The 18794-nt window shown below is 42.4% G+C and overlaps 1 protein-coding gene across 13 annotated transcripts in view; it reads left to right on the top strand.

Annotated features, from left to right (window-relative positions):
- Positions 1-18794, top strand: part of BRSK2 (BR serine/threonine kinase 2) — a 210830-nt gene that overhangs the window by 177148 nt on the left and 14888 nt on the right. For 7 of the 13 annotated variants that reach the window (XM_077287899.1, XM_077287896.1, XM_077287889.1 and 4 more), the window contains one exon: positions 9402-9449. The exons of 4 other annotated variants lie outside the window; for them this stretch is intronic. In XM_077287899.1, the coding sequence (XP_077144014.1) occupies positions 9402-9449 (48 nt within the window). Of the gene's footprint in view, positions 1-1231; positions 1349-9401; positions 9450-18794 lie in introns of all 13 variants that reach the window. 2 more of the 13 variants (XM_077287898.1, XM_077287892.1) reach the window with 1 other exon arrangement.

Raw genomic sequence — 18794 nt, 5'->3', positions numbered from 1 at the left:
ACACGTTTCTCTAGTCCTAAATAGCCGACCTGGCAAAAATTACACCATGTTGGCCAATCAATCTTTGGTGTCCTTATCATGCAAAACAAAATCAGATGTTGATAACCATAATGTTGTAAGAAACAAAGGTAAGCATTCATCAAATCAAATCATGGTGACAGAACCTTTAGATATCCAGGAGAAATATGTATAAGGCAAGTGTGTAAGAAATATGACAGTAAAAGCTTTCAGGATTGTCAGATTCCTTTAGTAAAAATGCAGATGAAGCTGAGGACACAATTTCCTTGGAATATACAGTATCAGTCAAAAGTTTGGAAACCCCTATTTTTTGGAATGTTTTTTTCTTGTTCTTATTGGAATGTACATATTGTAGATTGAGACTATAGGCAGCAAAAACACAAAGGAACACATATGGAAACCCTGAATATAGAAACCATTGCACATTAAACCTTAGGTTCCTCAAAGTAACCCCCTTTTACTCTGATGACAGCTTTACGCCCCCTTAGCATTGTGTCAGGCAGCTTCATCAGGTATTGCCTGGAATGGCTTCCAATGGTCTTAAAGGAGTTCCAGAAGTGCTGGGCACTTGTTGGCTGCTTTGCCTTCACACTTTGGTCTAACTCATTCCAAGCCATTTCAATTGGGTTGAGGTTGAGTGATTGTCGAGGTCATGTCATCTGATGCTGTACTCCATCCCACTCCTTTTTGGACATAGCCTGGAGGTGGTTTTGTGTAATTGTCCCGATGTCCGGATGCAGAACGCAAACAATGATCAAACTACATGCAAACCCAGCATTGCTACAACAGCATTCTGTAACGACATGTCACGCCATCTGGTTTGACCATTGTTTGTGTTCTGCAACAGGACAATGACACAAAACCACCATGCCTTGAATTTGGAATAAATCACCTAGTGTGTCATCAGCAAAGCACCCCCACAGCATCACATCTCCCTCTCCATACTTCACTGTGGGCACCACACGATTAGAAGCCATGTTCTTGTGTTGTTTGTTCCAAACAAATCTCTCCTTGTTTGTGGCCCTCTAAACTGACTTCTATACAGCAATTCGACCATATAGGCCTGTTTCTCAGTCTCCTCTAGACAGATGATTTTGAGATGCATTTGCTACTTGATGATTGTGCATCAATTATGCAGGCTGATATTTAGGGTTCTGTCAATTAGCATTTTCTGAGGCTGGTAACTCTGATGAACTTATCCTCTTTAACATAGGTAATTCTTGGTCTTCCTTTCCTGGAGTGGTTCTTATGAAAGACAATTTCATCATACCTAGTGATGGTGTTCATGACTGGACTTGAGGATACCTACAAGGTTCTAACAAGTTTACAGGTTAATTGGCCTTCATGTTTTAAAGTAATGATGGACACTTATCTGTCTTTATTTGGTTCAGTGCTTCTTGCCATAATCTAGTTTAAGACAGTTGTGGAATTGGGCTCATCGCTGTATATACTGTACACCAAAACTGCCTCTGCAAAACACACCTGATGGTCCCAAATAGGGATGGACGAACCCGAACTGTAAAGGTCCCTGTAAAGGTTTATGGGAAACCCATGTTACAGTTTGGGTCCAGTCCAGTTATAAACATTATAATTATACATACCTGTCCAGCAACGCGTCCTCCCGTCCCGCTGTCTCCCGGCCGTATCTGCTTCCAGGGCCGCTCATTAACTTCCACCGGTATTCACTGCACTCAGCAGTCTTCGGCTTTTTTCGGCAGTGTTTGTGCGGTGACGTCACAGCACGAACACTGCCGGAAAAAGCCGAAGACTGCCGAGTGCAGTGAATACCGCCGGAAGGTAATGAGCGGCTCCGGAAGCAGATACGGCCGGGAGACAGCAGGATGGCAGGACATGTCGCTGGACAGGTAAGTATAATGTTTATTATTAATTTTCTGCTTTTTTTTTTTACAGCTCCCCCTCCCCATCCCATATATGTAAAGGCCGAGTTCGGGGTTCGGACGCAAGTTCGTGTCATCTCTGGCCCCGAACTCAAACTTTACAAAAAGACTCGGGCGAACCCACCTATCCCGAACATTGCGGGGCTCGCCCATCACTAGTCGCGAACACTCTTGGTGAGACACACCTGTTCCTTGGATGCCATTTCAGGTGACTACCTGATGAAGCTGCTTGACAGAATGCAAGGGGTTGTAAAGCTGTCATCAGAATAAAAGGGAGGTGCTTTGAGGAATCTAAGGTTTATCAAAAACTTCTTGTTTCCATATGTATATATTTGTGGTTTTGCTGCCTTCAGTCTGAATCTTTAATGTCCACATTCCAGTAAGAACAGATGGGTCCAAACGTTTGACTGGTACTGTATATAGTTTAGTATAAAACAGTGTAATACATGGTGGTGCCTAGTCCTCTAGAGTTTGGGTCTCTATTTCATTATTTAGACTAAATAAATAGGGATTCTCAACAGGATGACCCACCCTACCTGCCCTACCGATGCACATTTTCATATTATAGCATTGTAAGTGAGTTTTTGGAGGTTGGTGCATTATAAGGACTAGTTAACAACAACCTGCCGGTATGTTTTGTGGCTCATAGTAAAAAAAATAATAATTTAGTCCTAGATAACCTTTTTAACTTGATGGAAACAAGGTACTGTACTTCATCCCAATCTCTAGTTTATGGGCATAAAAAAGGGTTTTTTCAGGATGATGGTTGTTTTTGCACCATCCTTAAAATGTATTAAAAGTGTTGTCTCAACTTCTTAAATACCGTAGTTAAAATTGGAAAATGCTTGTTAGCACAAGTAACTTTTAGGGTATGTGCACATGGTCAGTAATTGGCAGCGTTTGGTCGCAGCACGTGTCCGCTGTGTCCAAAGCGCTGGCGGCTTTTGAACGCAGGTTATTCCGCATGTGTTCATTGAATCGTGTGGATTCACCGCGGCCAATACATTGTATGGGTGAAATTTATCTTGAGGAGACTCGCACTCGCATCTCCACAAGTTAAATACGCATGCTGCTGTCTGGTAAGATGCACCGCATGTCCATCTCCACGGGAGATCTGCTGATGTCTGTGCACACTTAGTAGACATGGGATTTCTTAACCCCTTAATGACCAATTCCTCTTTTTACTGACCTGAGATATAAGAGTCTAGCCTCCCCATACAGGTAACAATCCAGCAGCTGCCGGCTGTACACTATAGCTGACAACTTGCTGCATCATCCACGATCAGTGTTGGCACCGTCCAAATCTGTTTATCCCCTTGGATGCGGCTGTCAATAATAACTATACACTCACCGGCCACTTTATTAGGTACACCATGCTAGTAACGGGTTGGACCCCCTTTTGCCTTCAGAACTGCCTCAATTCTTCGTGGCATAGATTCAACAAGGTGCTGGAAGCATTCCTCAGAGATTTTGGTCCATATTGACATGATGGCATCACACAGTTGCCGCAGATTTGTCGGCTGCACATCCCAAAGATGCTTCATACAAGGCAGGATGGATCCATGCTTTCATGTTGTTTACGCCAAATTCTGACCCTACCATCCGAATGTCGCAGCAGAAATCGAGACTCATCAGACCAAGCAACGTTTTTCCAATCTTCTACTGTCCAATTTCGATGAGCTTGTACAAATTGTAGCCTCAGTTTCCTGTTCTTAGCTGAAAGGAGTGGTACCCGGTGTGGTCTTCTGCTGCTGTAGCCCATCTGCCTCAAAGTTCGACGCACTGTGCATTCAGAGATGCTCTTAGGCCTACCTTGGTTGTAACGGGTGGCGATTTGAGTCACTGTTGCCTTTCTATCAGCTCGAACCAGTCTGCCCATTCTCCTCTGACCTCTGGCATCAACAAGGCATTTCCGCCCACAGAACTGCCGCTCACTGGATTTTTTTTCTTTTTCGGACCATTCTCTGTAAACCCTAGAGATGGTTGTGCGTGAAAATCCCAGTAGATCAGCAGTTTCTGAAATACTCAGACCAGCCCTTCTGGCACCAACAACCATGCCACGTTCAAAGGCACTCAAATCACCTTTCTTCCCCATACTGATGCTCGGTTTGAACTGCAGGAGATTGTCTTGAACATGTCTACATGCCTAAATGCACTGAGTTGCCGCCATGTGATTGGCTGATTAGAAATTAAGTGTTAACAAGAAGTTGGACAGGTGTACCTAATAAAGTGGCCGGTGAGTGTATAATATAAATGTTTAAAATAGTGTGGGGGCTTCCTCTTTATCCCTATCGGCACCCTGAGATCATGATTGTGTGGTCCTGATGTTTGCCATGGCAATTCATGAGCAAATAGCTGCCTTAGAGTCTGCCGGCTACAGCGGCCTGTTAAAAAGTCAGCGACATTTAGGAGGTAAAAATCAACTTTTTCATACCTATCATGCCACTTTGTATTAATTCCTGAAAAGCACCTGAAGGCTTCATAAACTACCTGACAGCAGTTTTCAGTATGTCAGGAGGTGTTGTTTTTAAAATGGTATCAGTTTTGGGTTTTTTCCATTATATAGGATCCCTAAAGGCACTTCAAACCTGGATAGGCCCCTAAAAAATAATTTGGTAAATTTCCTTGAAAAAATTAAAAATTACTGCTACATTTTAAACCTCCTAAAATGCTAACAAAATAAAAGAACATTTTACAAATGGTGCTGATGTAAAGCTGACATGTGGGAAATGTTATTTATTAATGTTTTGCTGTGGTATGGCTATCTGAATTAAAGGGATAATCATTCAAAGTTTGAAAATTGTTCATTCAAAGTTTGAAAATTGTTAATTATTTTACATTTTTATCAAATTTCTGATATTTTTAATAAATAAACACAAAACATATCAACCTAAATTTACCATTATCATAAAGTATAATGTGTCATGAAAAAACAGTCTCAAAATCACTGGGATTTGTCAAAGCGTTCCAGAGTTATTACCACATAAATTGACACTGGTCAGATTTTTTAAATTTGGCTCTGTCACTAAGGGGTTAAAATCCCATCCACTATGCTGTAATATCTGAACGCTGCGGGTTGGACGCTGCGGATGTGCGCAGCGTCCAGCCTGCAGCGTTTACTGACTGTGTGCACCAACCCTGAAATGTAGCTCTTATCAGAAATCCTCAAATACATTTTTAATTCTATTGTTTCCAGCTTGTTGCCTGAGTTACTGGCCACCTCTGCAGTCTATGAGAGAAGGTGGTTTCCTAGGCAAGCATTGTGTTTTTGGATGTAGCCAGCGTCAGTGCCCCCTGAGCTCTTCTAATGCTGCAGAGACAAATCTTCCTCTGGTATCTTCATCAGAGAGCACACAGTTCAGACATGTGGCACGACCTGCCTCTTGTCTGAACTGTCAATCTTCAGGAGCGCACTGCTCCCCGGCAAAAAAGGAAGCTAGAAGGCATAAAAGCGGTGTGCTCCTGAAGGGAGGAGACTAGAACAACAAGAACAACAAAAAGAAAGGGCAATTCCAGCCAATGTGATGAGTAGGCACCGTGACTTTTGGCCATAATGACATAACATGACTTGACATGTAGGCAGTAATAGCCAATAGATGCAGACAGAAGTGACTTCTTGTCTATCGTGATGTAATATGCTGCCATGACCAAGGCTGGAAGTGCAATTAAGAGACAGAAGACACAGAGGAATGGTCTGACCACAATCTGGAACACCCATAGTATGTTTCCAAAGTGTTAGAATCCTGAAAGCTTTTAAAGTGATTTTCAGAGCTCATATCTGGTTACAGTAAGAATTTGACATTTGTAGGGAAAGAGCAGGTAGCCGTCCTTTAGAGATCTTTCCATAGGAAGAATATTGTCCACAGCATGCCGCTTGTGGGGGTATATAATCTACTGTGCATTGTACATTCATTGCATCTGATATAGCTCTTTAAATTTGATAAAATAAAGAACATGAATGATCATAAATCAGATTTTATTACAGTACTATGATCATACTATATTCTGCATATTCTTTCTTTGGAAAGATAGCTCTGTAACTGTGTATAACATAGATATCTCTGTAAATGTGAAACGTATAGAATTTGTAGAGATGTGTGTAAGAACTCATCCTATTGTTGCCAGGAAAGCCATTTAAAGTGTTTTTTGTTGCCCTGTTTCATTGCTCCCTCAGCTGTTGCAGAGCTCTTGAATAAAGACTGAAGAAGGGTTACGCATAGTTGATAGTGAAAATAAGAAATGGAAAGTCCACCCACTTTCGAACACGGGTTAATGCCTGCAAAGCCTATAATCTGGTCCTTCCTTGACCCTTTACAAAGTTGATTTCTAAAACTAGCCATACACCAAAGATAAAAGTCCTGCAGACCTGCTGTTTTCATTAAGTTCTGCCCAACTGTCAAGTGTGTATGGAGCTTTCCTAGTAGCAGGTCTGGTGGGGAAATAAGAATTGGGCACGATGGATTTTAACATGCCCAATTCTATTTTCCTACAAGAGATAAACTGATGCCAGAGGTGTCTCCTGTGGCTTATTCTCCTTTCCCTATTGAAAATACATACACGCTCAATTGATAGCATGCATTTGTATGAAGCATTTGTAAGCAGGGGTTGGGAAATGTAGCTGTTGCCCAACCGAGCGTTTGCCTGACAGCTACCATTAATACCTATTGGATTGAGAACTTTATGTACGTAGCCCATCTGAGCCAGCTTTCTCTTTCCCTCCACAGCCCCCCAGTAAAAGTCAATGTCATCACCTTTAACTGGCTAACCTGGCAACAAAAAATCCATGTCTCTTCATAAACATAGAGCCATTAGTGCAATCTTCCTACTCTGTGTGTGTTACAGGCCTTTAGGCACAAAAAAGCAACTTAGAAACACTATTATGTTTCTTGAAAGTCCACAAAAAGTGGAAACATCATATCAACTGGCAGAAAATATGCAAACTTCTCTCTGGACCAAACCAAACACCAGGTTGACATATTAGGGAGGGCTACTGTAGCCCCCCGAACTGGCTGCTCCAGGTATATAAGGCCTCATGCACACGGCCAGGTTCTGTGTTACAACCTTTACCGTACCTCCGCATGCATCTGGTCTCATACAGAGGTATGGCGATGGAGCGTAATGCAGGTATTCTGCACCGGACTCTGTGCTCCTGCAAGTCTGACAATGTGCATGAAACCTAAAAGTGACAGGTGCATTTAACAGTCAAACCTCATTTATACTTTTCAGTACAGGAAAGATATATATCTTGGTACCGTGTTAGCCAGTAGATAGAAAAATGTTTAGAATTGAGAGTCCTCAGTGGTTGATACCTTTTAATGGCTAACTGAAAAGATGGTAACAAATTGCAAGCTTTCGAGACTACTCAGGTCTCTTCATCAGGCATAGACTAATACAAATTCTGAAGAATTACATATTTATGCACAACATAGCACAGAACAAAAAAAAAACATGGATAAGACAGGTGACATGAAGCAGAATTACCATGAGTGATAAACAGTTATGTCCATACATATTGCACCAGTTCTTAGATAAGGAATGTTTTATTGTCCTCTGATTGGGGTCTGGTTCTGTTGTGATGACCCCACATAGTCTGAGGGGCAAGTTCCTTAGTTGATGTAAAAAGACATAAATCCATGTGACACATTCATTCCACCACTATGACAATCAAAGGTCGTCGTCAGTTTATATTCCCAGACTCTTCTGTCTCTCTTAGATTTGAAGTTACTTTTTAACAAAAGTAATTTCATGTCCATAATGTTATGATTTGGGAGACAAAAATGGATTGGCACAGGTAGATCCATTCTTTTTTCTCTTATTATGTGGCGGTCAGAATTCATCCTTGTTCTAAGCTTTTGCCCTGTCTCCCCCACATACAGACCCCCAGTTGGACATTTAGTACAAATAATTAGGTACACTACATTAGAAGTGACGCAGCTGAAAGTACCTGGTATATTGCAGTCCTCATGTGAATTGACAGCCTTAGTGCAGGAATGAATGTGTCGCATGGATTTATGTCTTTTTACATCAACTAAGGTAACTTGCCCCTCAGACTAGGAGGGGTCATCACAACAGAAACAGACCCCAATCAGGGGACAATAAAACATTCCTTATCTAAGAACTGGTCCAATATTTATGGACATAACTGTTTATCACTCATGGTAATTCTGCTTCATGTCACCTGTCTTATCCATGTTTTTTTTTTTCCTGTGCTATGTTGTGCATATAAATACAGTATGTGATTCTTCAGAATTTCTTTTAGTCTTTGCCTAATAAAGAGATCTGTGTAGTCTCGAAAGCTTGCAATTTGTTACCATCTTTTCAGTTAGCCATTAAAAGGTATCAACCACTGAGGACTCTCAATTCTAAATATTTTTCTATACTTTTCAGTAGACATATTACTTACAATATGTCATTACATATACTTAAGGCCTAACTTCATTAGGGTGGGAAAATTCATATGTGCTTGTTGGTAACACCAGGAGCTTTGGGGAGTTGTTGGTAACACCAGGAGCTGCGGGGAGTTGTTGGTAACACCAGGAGCTGCAGGGAGTTGTTGGTAACACCAGGAGCTGTGGGGAGTTGTTGGGAACACCAGGAGCTGCGGGGAGTTGTTGGTGTGGCCCTCCACTGGTTTAGTTGTCCCATGCCTGTTTTCTGTTCCGTAGGTCTCATTTAGATCTCTGTTTTCCACCTGCATGTTGCAGCCACAGATAGACTCTTTTGGCTAAGTGTTCTGTTTGTTCATGTCTGTTTTGTTTTTCTTTTTCGAAAGCCGAGTGTTCGAAAAAAAAGAGACATGACTGTTTTTGATCAGAAATCATATCAATGAGTCCACGAAAAGCCGGTCGGCACACAGATGTCATCCACGTATCGTCTGAGCCCTGTTTTTTCCCATTTAATGGGAAGGACAAGCTTGGAGGAAGCTTTTATTTTCTTTTTTTTTCATATGATAAATATGGATGCCACACTGGTGGTAAAGATGGGCACAGTCAAAAAAATGGATAAAAATTGGTTCCAGTATGCTGACGAAAAATGGTTTGTTTTTTTTTATCATATGAAAAAACTAACGAACATCTAAATGAAGCCTTGCTGACATAAGAGTGGTTCTGCAGCGTAGGCTATGCTCACTATTGCTTCGTAGCTTCAGTTCAGACTCCGCATGATGGTTACCTCTGCCACCTGACAGACCCCAGACTTTTCATGTTCTGTTTATGTCACAGACAGGCATAGGGACATCTAGACAGGTGTAAACTGTTAGGGCCCCACCAAACAATCCTCTATGTCCGAGCTTCCTGGACCTCCCTGAAATAAATGCGTGGGGGTGCTGTGATTAGTGTTAACTGCAGCCACGCCTGAATTTTCCAGTCCTACATGACGTTAGGCGTAGTGATATCTGGAGTGTGTGTTAATTGGGGAGGGGGCTGTTTTGTGTGGGAATGTTTGGTTCATGTCCCCCCACCCTGTTTTTCCCCTTGTGCTGTTCAGACACAAATAACTGTATGGAGTATCTCAGTGGGAAGATCTCAAAATGTGGTAAGGACCCTCCAGCTGTGTGCTCATATCTCTGCTGCTGCTGCTGCTATCGCTCTTCCCACCCCTTGCCTCCCATGCAGATAATCCCCACCCCTGCTCAGTGCCTTTCCTTCGATTTCCTCCTATCCCTCTCCTGGAATAATGCACTCTAATTGCACCACCACAGAAGAGAACTGACCCACCATGCACCCCATACACCAAACAACAATCACCTATGTATATACACCGGCATATATACCCATCAATGTAACACATGCTGGTTACTCCCTCCTTACAGGGACTGTGTCACTCTGCAGGTACGGACCTCGACTAGTTCCATAGAACTAACTGCAATCTCTAGATGCAGAATAATTTCATTTTTGCAACTTTTCAATGTTAAGAAAGAAAATATTTTACCCGTTAAAAAAAATGAGATTGCTTAACTAAATCTAGATAATGAGAAGTTGTTTAACTGTTTAATGCACTTTGGGCCCAATTCGTTATTTTCTTTTTGTGCCATTTTTTGTCTTGTAGTTTTCATTGACTTTTTTGTGCCAAATTCTTCAAAATGGCACTTTTTTGTTTTCTTTCACCCTTTTTGTTACTTTTTAATGCCAAAATATTTGACTAAACGGTGCAAAATTCAAAGTTTGCAGCAACATTACTTTGGGAGTTGGGTGTTGGTGGGGTGTTGGAGTACGTATGCTACAATTTTTGTGGCTTTTTAAAAAGTTGTATTTGATGAATCAACCAAAGAGCTCTAAAAAACAAAAACCCACAATGATATGAAAAATGACAAGTGAGCACATAAAATAAGCTCTAAAAAAAAGCATAAATTAATAACTAAATTAGGAGAAAAACTCCAAAAACCACACAAAAAACAGGTGCAAATGCAATGATTAATCGGGCCCTTTGTGTTTCAACTCATCCTACTTTTCAAAATCTCTGCTTGTGAACAAGAATGTTCTCATTCGCTGTCAGAGACTAACATTGGCCCTTATCATGTCTAACTACTGAGCGACAATTGAAATTAGCTTTCCATACTCGGATGGTGAGCTTGTGGTTTATACACATGAGCTATCCGAGGAAGCAGAGCTCCAGGGAAAGGGAGAATGCAGCGGCCAAAACCAAGAATGAGACCAAGGGCATGTCCCAGACTACTGCCGAGTCCCTGTAGGCTCTGCAGCTAAGTTGTAACCACAGATCACAGCTCTGCCGTAACAGAGGAGAGCAAAAAAGCTGCCATGCGGAAAGACCTGAGGACAGCGAAGAGCTGGTTCACATCTCTGGCAGATACTTACTTAAATAGTGACCGTCAATTTAATTCTTATTTCCTAAATTAGTAGTATGCATTAAAATAAGCAACTTTGTATTATAGCTCATCAGAGAAATGTGCTTCTTTCTCTGCCAGTACTGATCATTCCTTTTTTATTCATTCCGAATTCACAGGTAAAATGTATATTCAGTGAAAACAGATTTTTACATTACTGAGATACGAAATTACAGTTGCTACAACTTCTTATTATACAATGATTTGTGCTATTATAGCAAACATTTGCTTATTTTGTGTGCTTTTTGCTACCCTAGCAATGAGACAGAGCCAAGGGCTAATGATTGGCAATAAGCCTTGGCTGCCATTTTGCAGGAAGGCATTTATATTGAGTCAGTAGATTAAAATGAATAGATATATATAGAAGAACTGTAATAAATGTGGATTCAAAGTGACACCTGCTCAGTGACATGGCCCGGCCGGTCGCTCCCTATCTCCAGACATGCCCTGAGGCCTGACCTTCTCTCCTGCATGTTTGGATTGTCCCAGATCTTGGCACGTTAGCTAGTTAGAGGTGCACATCTTGGAAACCAATGATCTCCTTCCAGATAAGATGGGGCTGAAACTTTTCCAGGCGCTGCTTATGGCGAGGAGTCGAGGACCCCTCAAAAATTGAATTTGTGATTACACTTGCGGCTCTCCCACTATGCCTGCCTCTTTCTTTCTTTTTTTCCCTGTCTAACTAATTTCTCTGTCATCCTTCCTCATCTTGACTCCCATCTTCATCACTTTTGGTCCCCTCTGGGTTTTTTTGTGTCTATGTTATTTCACCATTTCCCTTCTTGCCCTCCATTATCACTTCCCGCCATCCATCCTTCATGACGGCATCTCCATCCTCCCATAATCTGTTATCTCCCAGCTTATGGCTCCTGGCAGTCGTTTCATTCCTCGGAAATCAACACTACGAGCAGTGAACTGGATCATATATCACATATATGTCACTGTAAGGTCTACAAGGACTAGCGTGGCTCCTGTGAACATTTATTATGTCGTGGCCCAACCTTCAGAAGAAATAATGAAACCATTGCTTGACACCAGGGCTTTTAATGTCTGTTGCACATTTCTATTGCAGAAGAAGAAGCGAATTTGAAAAACTCAAAAAATCCATAGAAATATTTACCACTATAACAAAACCCATTACTTTACCACTAAGCCTATGGCAGTGCCAGTTTGACACATCACAAGGTATACATAGATTATGTCCATCCAGTCTTCATACATAGATGCGATCTTCACATATACCACCGAGGCAATGTGGATAAAAAATAAACACCCTATTTGGCATCTTTCACGTAGAAATGTTTTTGTTTGTATAAAAATACTACAAATTTTATGTGTTTTTCCGCTTTTTTTATCATTTTTTTTATAAAAAAAAAATGCTTTACCTAGAACATGGCAAGTGTGAAAAGAACTCAAAGGAACAAAACAATGCACCAAAACAGTGAAAAATAGCCACAAAAAATGCACAGTTTATAGTATGTGTCATATTTCCCTAATTCCTTAAAGCAAAATGCTGCAAAAAAAAAAGAAAGAAAAAGAAACAACAGGAAAAATTTAGAAGGCGGCTTCACTAATGGATTAAAAGGATTTGCACACCAAGTCTTTTTGCTGAGTTTTTGGAGAGGAAACGGAGCAGACATTCCAAGTTATTGGAGAGATTTGCATTTTTGAGGAAGATTTGAAGAGTCTTCTTTCAATTTCGGCTCAATTTCCTCTCCAAAAACAAGTAGAAAAACTCTGTGGGTACATAGCCAATGAGCGAAACTCTCTAAAATCCTGCCTAAAAACACAAAACTTTTCTAAAATGTTTTTTGTTCTGTTTCCACTCCAAAGGCTCAGCAAAAAAACAATCTCTGCTTTGATCAACCGTTTGTTTAAGGGGTTGTTCTAGACTATGTTCACACTGGGCATTTTTGCCGCAGCTTCTTCACTCAGGTTTTGCTGCAAAAAAAAAAAAAACACACAGCAAAAACGCCCAGTGTGACCTTAGCCTTATGCCCTTTAATAAATATCTATCTTTAAGCCCTAACCACTTTTGTAAGTTGCTATATTATAAAACTCCCTTCCATTCTCCCTATATAGCTAATCCTTATATGCGCTGCTTTTTCTTTACTTCCTGTGACGTTTCATCGGAGGGTAGTGTCAACAGGGACATCACAGGAGGATAGCCCTGCAGTCACTTCCTCACAGCTTCTAGTACCCCACTGAAACAGGATGTCATCAGGGGCAGCGTTGCAATCACTTAACACAGTTTCTGACACTGTCCCCTGATGACATCCTGTTTCAGGGTGGGCTGATACAGAAGTGACCACAGTGTCACGGGTTCCTTCTCCGGTATCACACAATCAACAGAGCAAGAGAATAGTGAACAATTCCAAGACCTTTATTTAAGGTACCGTTACACTAAACGACTTACCAACGATCACGACCAGCGATACGACCTGGCCGTGATCGTTGGTAAGTCGCTGTGTGGTCGCTGGGAAGCTGTCACACAGACCGCTCTCCAGCGACCAACGATCAGGGGAACGACTTCGGCATCGTTGAAACTGTCTTCAACGATGCCGAAGTCCCCCTGCAGCACCCGGGTAACCAGGGTAAACATCGGGTTACTAAGTGCAGGGCCGTGCTTAGTAACCCGATATTTACCCTGGTTATCATTGTAAAAAAAAAAAACAGTACATACTCACATTCTGATGTCTGTCACGTCCCCCGGCGTCCACAGGGTTACGCGCTGCTGCCGAGAGCTTCCTGCACTGAATGTGTCAGCGCCTGCAGTAAAGCAGAGCACAGCAGTGACAGACATCAGAATGTGAGTATGCACTGTTTTTTTTTTTAACTTTTACAATGGTAACCAGGGTAAATATTGGGTTACTAAGCGCGGCCCTGCGCTTAGTAACCCGATATTTACCCTGGTTACAAGTGAACACATCGCTGGATCGGGGTCACACACACCGATCCAGCGATGACAGCGGGTGATCAGCGACGAAATAAAGTTCTGGACTTCTAGCTCCGACCAGCGATATCACAGCGGGATCCAGATCGCTGCTGCGTGTCAAACACAACGAGATCGCTATCCAGGATGCTGCAACGTCACGGATCGCTGTCGTTCTCGCTGCAAAGTCACTTAGTGTGAAGGTACCTTTAGGCAAAACACGAAAGGTCCATATATACGATCCATCACACAAAGGATTAAATATTCCAGAACACAAATGCATTTCAGTAACCGCATAAAGGTCCAACAATCCAGCACAGAGGATAAAATATGGTCCATACGCTTCCCCTTCTCTGTGACGTGCTGGGTTCACCTTATTCCACACAAGACTGATCTGTGTCTCACCTCCCTGATATTTACAAATCTCCACCCTCATTCACAGGCCAGGAGGGGGAAGGTCGCAGGGGCTCATTGTTTCAACAAGCTAGGTCAACATGTCAGCATATTAGCAAACACCATTATTCACTGACCCTGTGGAGAGATAACAATACAGAACTGTGGGGAGAATATCACATGACAAATAACAACTCATCCTACAAGATACAGTAAAGGTACCGTCACACTAAACGATATCGCTAGCGATCCGTGACGTTGCAGCGTCCTGGCTAGCGATATCGTTGTGTTTGACACGCAGCAGCGATCAGGATCCTGCTGTGATATCGCTGGTCGTTGATTAAAGTTCAGAACTTTATTTGGTCGTCAGATCGCCGTGTATCGTTGTGTTTGACAGCAAAAGCAACGATACCAGCGATGTTTTACAATGGTAACCAGGGTAAATATCGGGTTTCTAAGCGCAGGGCCGCGCTTAGTAACCCGATGTTTACCCTGGTTACCAGTGTAAAATGTAAAAAAACAAACAGTACATACTCACCTTCGCGTCCCCCGCCGTCCGCTTCCTGCACTGACTGAGCGCCGGCCGTAAAGTGAAAGCACAGCACAGCGGTGACGTCACCGCTCTGCTGTTAGGGCCGGCACTCAGTCAGTGCAGGAAGCGGACGCCGGGGGACGCGAAGGTGAGTATGTACTGTTTGTTTTTTTACATTTTACACTGGTAACCAGGGTAAACATCGGGTTACTAAGCGTGGCCCTGCGCTTAGCAACCCGATGTTTACCCTGGTTACCCAGGGACCTCGGCATCGTTGGTCGCTGGAGAGCGGTCTGTGTGACAGCTCTCCAGCGACCAAACAGCGACGCTGCAGCGATCGGCATCGTTGTCTGTATCGCTGCAGCGTCGCTTAGTGTGACGGTACCTTAACACTATGATAATCAGTAAAATAGAAATATACACAAAATGATACCCATATAACATATCGCACCATCACACACAGCTTTAGGGTCCACTGATACACATCTTCAGTGCCCACCTTCTGCATCTTGGGTCACCCAGTTTCAGGGTGGGCTTCTGCAGAAGTGACCACAGTTTTAGTCTCCGTTGATACACTTCTTTAGTGCCCACCATCTGCATCTTCGGTCACCCAGTTTCAGGGTGGACTGATATAGAAGAGACCACAGTTGTATTGTCCGCTGATTCACTTCTTTAGTGCCTACCGTTGGAATCTTCAGTTGCTGCCACCATAGTCAGAAAAAGGCGCTGGTGTCAGAAGTAGAGACTGTGGCAGCAGCGATCAAAGATGCAGGTGGTGGGGACAAAAGTGTGGCTGCGACCACAGAAGAAGTGTGGTGGCCACTGAAGTTGCGGTCACTATTCCATCACCCCTCTGAAACAGGATGACATCAGAGGATGGTGATGACAGAAGCTTTGGTAAGTGACCGCATTCTGTTTCAGAGTGGTGGTATAAGTTGTGGAGAAGTGTCTGCCATCCTCCTGTGACGCCTCGTGTGAGACTCCCATTAAAATAGGCATCGGACATCCCCTTTAAAGTCATTAATTTCTTATGTTTTTTTTTAGTCTGGTTGTGCTTAGTGTTCACCTTTAGACCTGACAGGATTTAACTGGATTTCATTAGTTCGGTTAGGATAAAACACAAACTTCTGCATTCAGATACACACTAGGTCTATTAATGGTGATAAATACAATTCCTCAGCACCAAACTAGGTATCCATGTATCCACTATCACTGGTAATATACCCCTATGGAATAAAGCAGGTTGCCCCATGTACATCGCAGCCTGTCTGAGCCCCCTACTTCAATACATTTTACAAAATAGAAGCTGATTGGTTGCTATGGAAAACAAGGTCCTTTTTTCGGAGGCCTGACACTTCTTATCAGAGGGTGGCTTCCTTTAGCGCCTATTCACATCCAAACCAATAAGACATGAGACCCCATTTCTCAAAACTGTCTGACAATTAATCTGTGTTTGAAGCCCATAGCAACCAATCGGAGCTCAACTTTCATTTCTTAAACTGCACTGGTAAAATGAAAGCTGAGCTCTGATTGGTTGTTATGGGCTACAAAGGCAGTTTTGGTAAATGAGGCCTAGGGCGCAATATACTGCTGTTGATACATTACATCCCACAATCCTTTGCAAACACAGACAAGACTGTCCCCGCGGCCACTGTACACGCTGTGATCAGCCCCCGCTCTGCTTTCCTCACCCCATTTGCTGCTTCTGTCCCTGCACCAACATGCTCTTTCTGCCTCCTAAATAACGCCGCCATTTCTGTCTCACGCTTCACGTGTCATTCAGCTCAGTGGCTCTGTAGGCTGCGGCACAGCGCGCCGTCCATGGACTACAGAGCTGAACGATGGCTTGTAGAATGTTACGTGCTCAGCACGCTCTCAATGATTTGTGTCATGTTGTCTCATGTCTGTCTGTGGCTGTCTCTGCATACCAGTGTTCCTTCTGCCACGTCTCTGTCCACCCTCTTCTCACCCATCCGAACCCCTTCTCTTTCCGATTTTCTGCCTTCCTTTCTTTATATTATTTCCCCAGGATGATATTTTTTTACATTTCCTTGCCAGAATTTATAACAGTTGTCCTAAGTAGAGCGCTCACATTTTGTTGATCCTGTGGTAAAAGAGTAGGAAATTGCTAAAATAACAATTCCCCAACAAAGAATGTTCCTAGGAAGCCCTCCCATAGTTATACTTGCATACGTCAGCCCGTAATCAGACGGTGGGCTGTTTTATAGCAGTCTGTAGTCTGCCCATGTGAGGGATAAAGGCCGCCATAAACACAAGCATCAGTGGCATAACCTGAAGCTTGTGGACCCCAATGCAAAATCTCCAACAGGACCCCCAAATATCATTAATAGTAATAGTCTTTTCCTATGGGGAAGAATGGCACTTTTGTCCACAGGCCATTTGTGGTACTGCAGCTTTTCAGCATTTATATAAATGAAGCTGTGCTGCAGTACCAGACAAGCGCAAAGACTATGGCAGCACATTATCACATTGAACAAACCAACGAGTGATAAATTGAAATTTGCCACATCTATATAGATAAGCAAATGTAGGTTAGTGTTCGGGAGCCATATTATAAATCAGATTTTACACCACTACATGTTTTTTAATTACTGTTTTAAAGGTAATGTGTTATCATAAAATGACCTACTGTTTTAATCACAATTTTGTGTTCAATTTACTTTATATTTATTTAATAATAAATAATAGTTTAATAATTTATTTACTCATGTATTTATTTTTTATTTTGGCAATGTTTTTTGTTTCCTATATCTGTATTAAAAATAAAAATTAGAAATCTTGCAGTTTTCACACTAGTCACTTGGGCTATTTTAGAGCATAACCTCTTGTTTTAGGAAATTGACATGTACTTTAGCTGCAACAGACGTCATGCCGATCGGTCCGCGCAAAGACCACTAATGCTCAGACTGGCCTCGGCTCTCCCAACCTGAGCATGTCAGCTGCATATATTTCTATGAAGCAAATCAGACCAATATGGAAGGATGTCTGAGTGCGCCCTAACTCTGACCCTATCTTTTATATTGAAGCATCTAATGAGCATGTGCAGAGGTCATTGTGAGGGGAGGGGGAGCAGGGTCAGCTGTGGCATCGCCTATTATGATCGGTGGATCCTGTGTTAACAGCTGTATATAGAGTAGGTACCTGTCATTGTAATCATGCTCCTTGATGATAAGAAGCCTGCTGAAAAGTCTTCCTAAAAGGACAGGAAGTATAAACCTGGAAAACTCCGAGTGATCAGTGTGAAAGTTGCAAGATTACTAATTTTCTTTTTAGATATACAGGTCCTTCTCAAAAAATTAGCATATAGTGTTAAATTTCATTATTTACCATAATGTAATGATTACAATTAAACTTTCATATATTATAGATTCATTATCCACCAACTGAAATTTGTCAGGTCTTTTATTGTTTTAATACTGATGATTTTGGCATACAACTCCTGATAACCCAAAAAACCTGTCTCAATAAATTAGCATATCAAGAAAAGGTTCTCTAAACGACCTATTACCCTAATCTTCTGAATCAACTAATTAACTCTAAACACATGCAAAAGATACCTGAGGCTTTTAAAAACTCCCTGCCTGGTTCATTACTCAAAACCCCCATCATGGGTAAGACTAGCGACCTGACAGATGTCAAGAAGGCCATCATTGACACCCTCAAGCAAGAGGGTAAGACCCCGAAAGAAATTTCTCAACAAATAGGCTGTTCCCAGAGTGCTGTATCAAGGCACCTCAATGGTAAGTCTGTTGGAAGGAAACAATGTGGCAGAAAACGCTGTACAACGAGAAGAGGTGACCGGACCCTGAGGAAGCAGTGGACTGAGTCTGGTGTGGAAACATCCAGAGCCACCGTGCACAGGCGTGTGCAGGAAATGGGCTACAGGTGCCGCATTCCCCAGGTAAAGCCACTTTTGAACCATAAACAGCGGCAGAAGCGCCTGACCTGGGCTACAGAGAAGCAGCACTGGACTGTTGCTAAGTGGTCCCAAGTACTTTTTTCTGATGAAAGCAAATTTTGCATGTCATTCGGAAATCAAGGTGCCAGAGTCTGGAGGAAGACTGGGGAGAAGGAAATGCCAAAATGCCTGAAGTCCAGTGTCAAGTACCCACAGTCAGTGATGGTGTGGGGTGCCATGTCAGCTGCTGGTGTTGGTCC

This window comes from Ranitomeya variabilis, chromosome 2, assembly GCF_051348905.1.
Source record: "Ranitomeya variabilis isolate aRanVar5 chromosome 2, aRanVar5.hap1, whole genome shotgun sequence".
NCBI lineage: Eukaryota > Metazoa > Chordata > Amphibia > Anura > Dendrobatidae > Ranitomeya > Ranitomeya variabilis.
The sequence above is the reverse complement of the archived record's forward strand: the minus strand, read 5'-3'. Positions and strand labels throughout refer to the sequence as shown.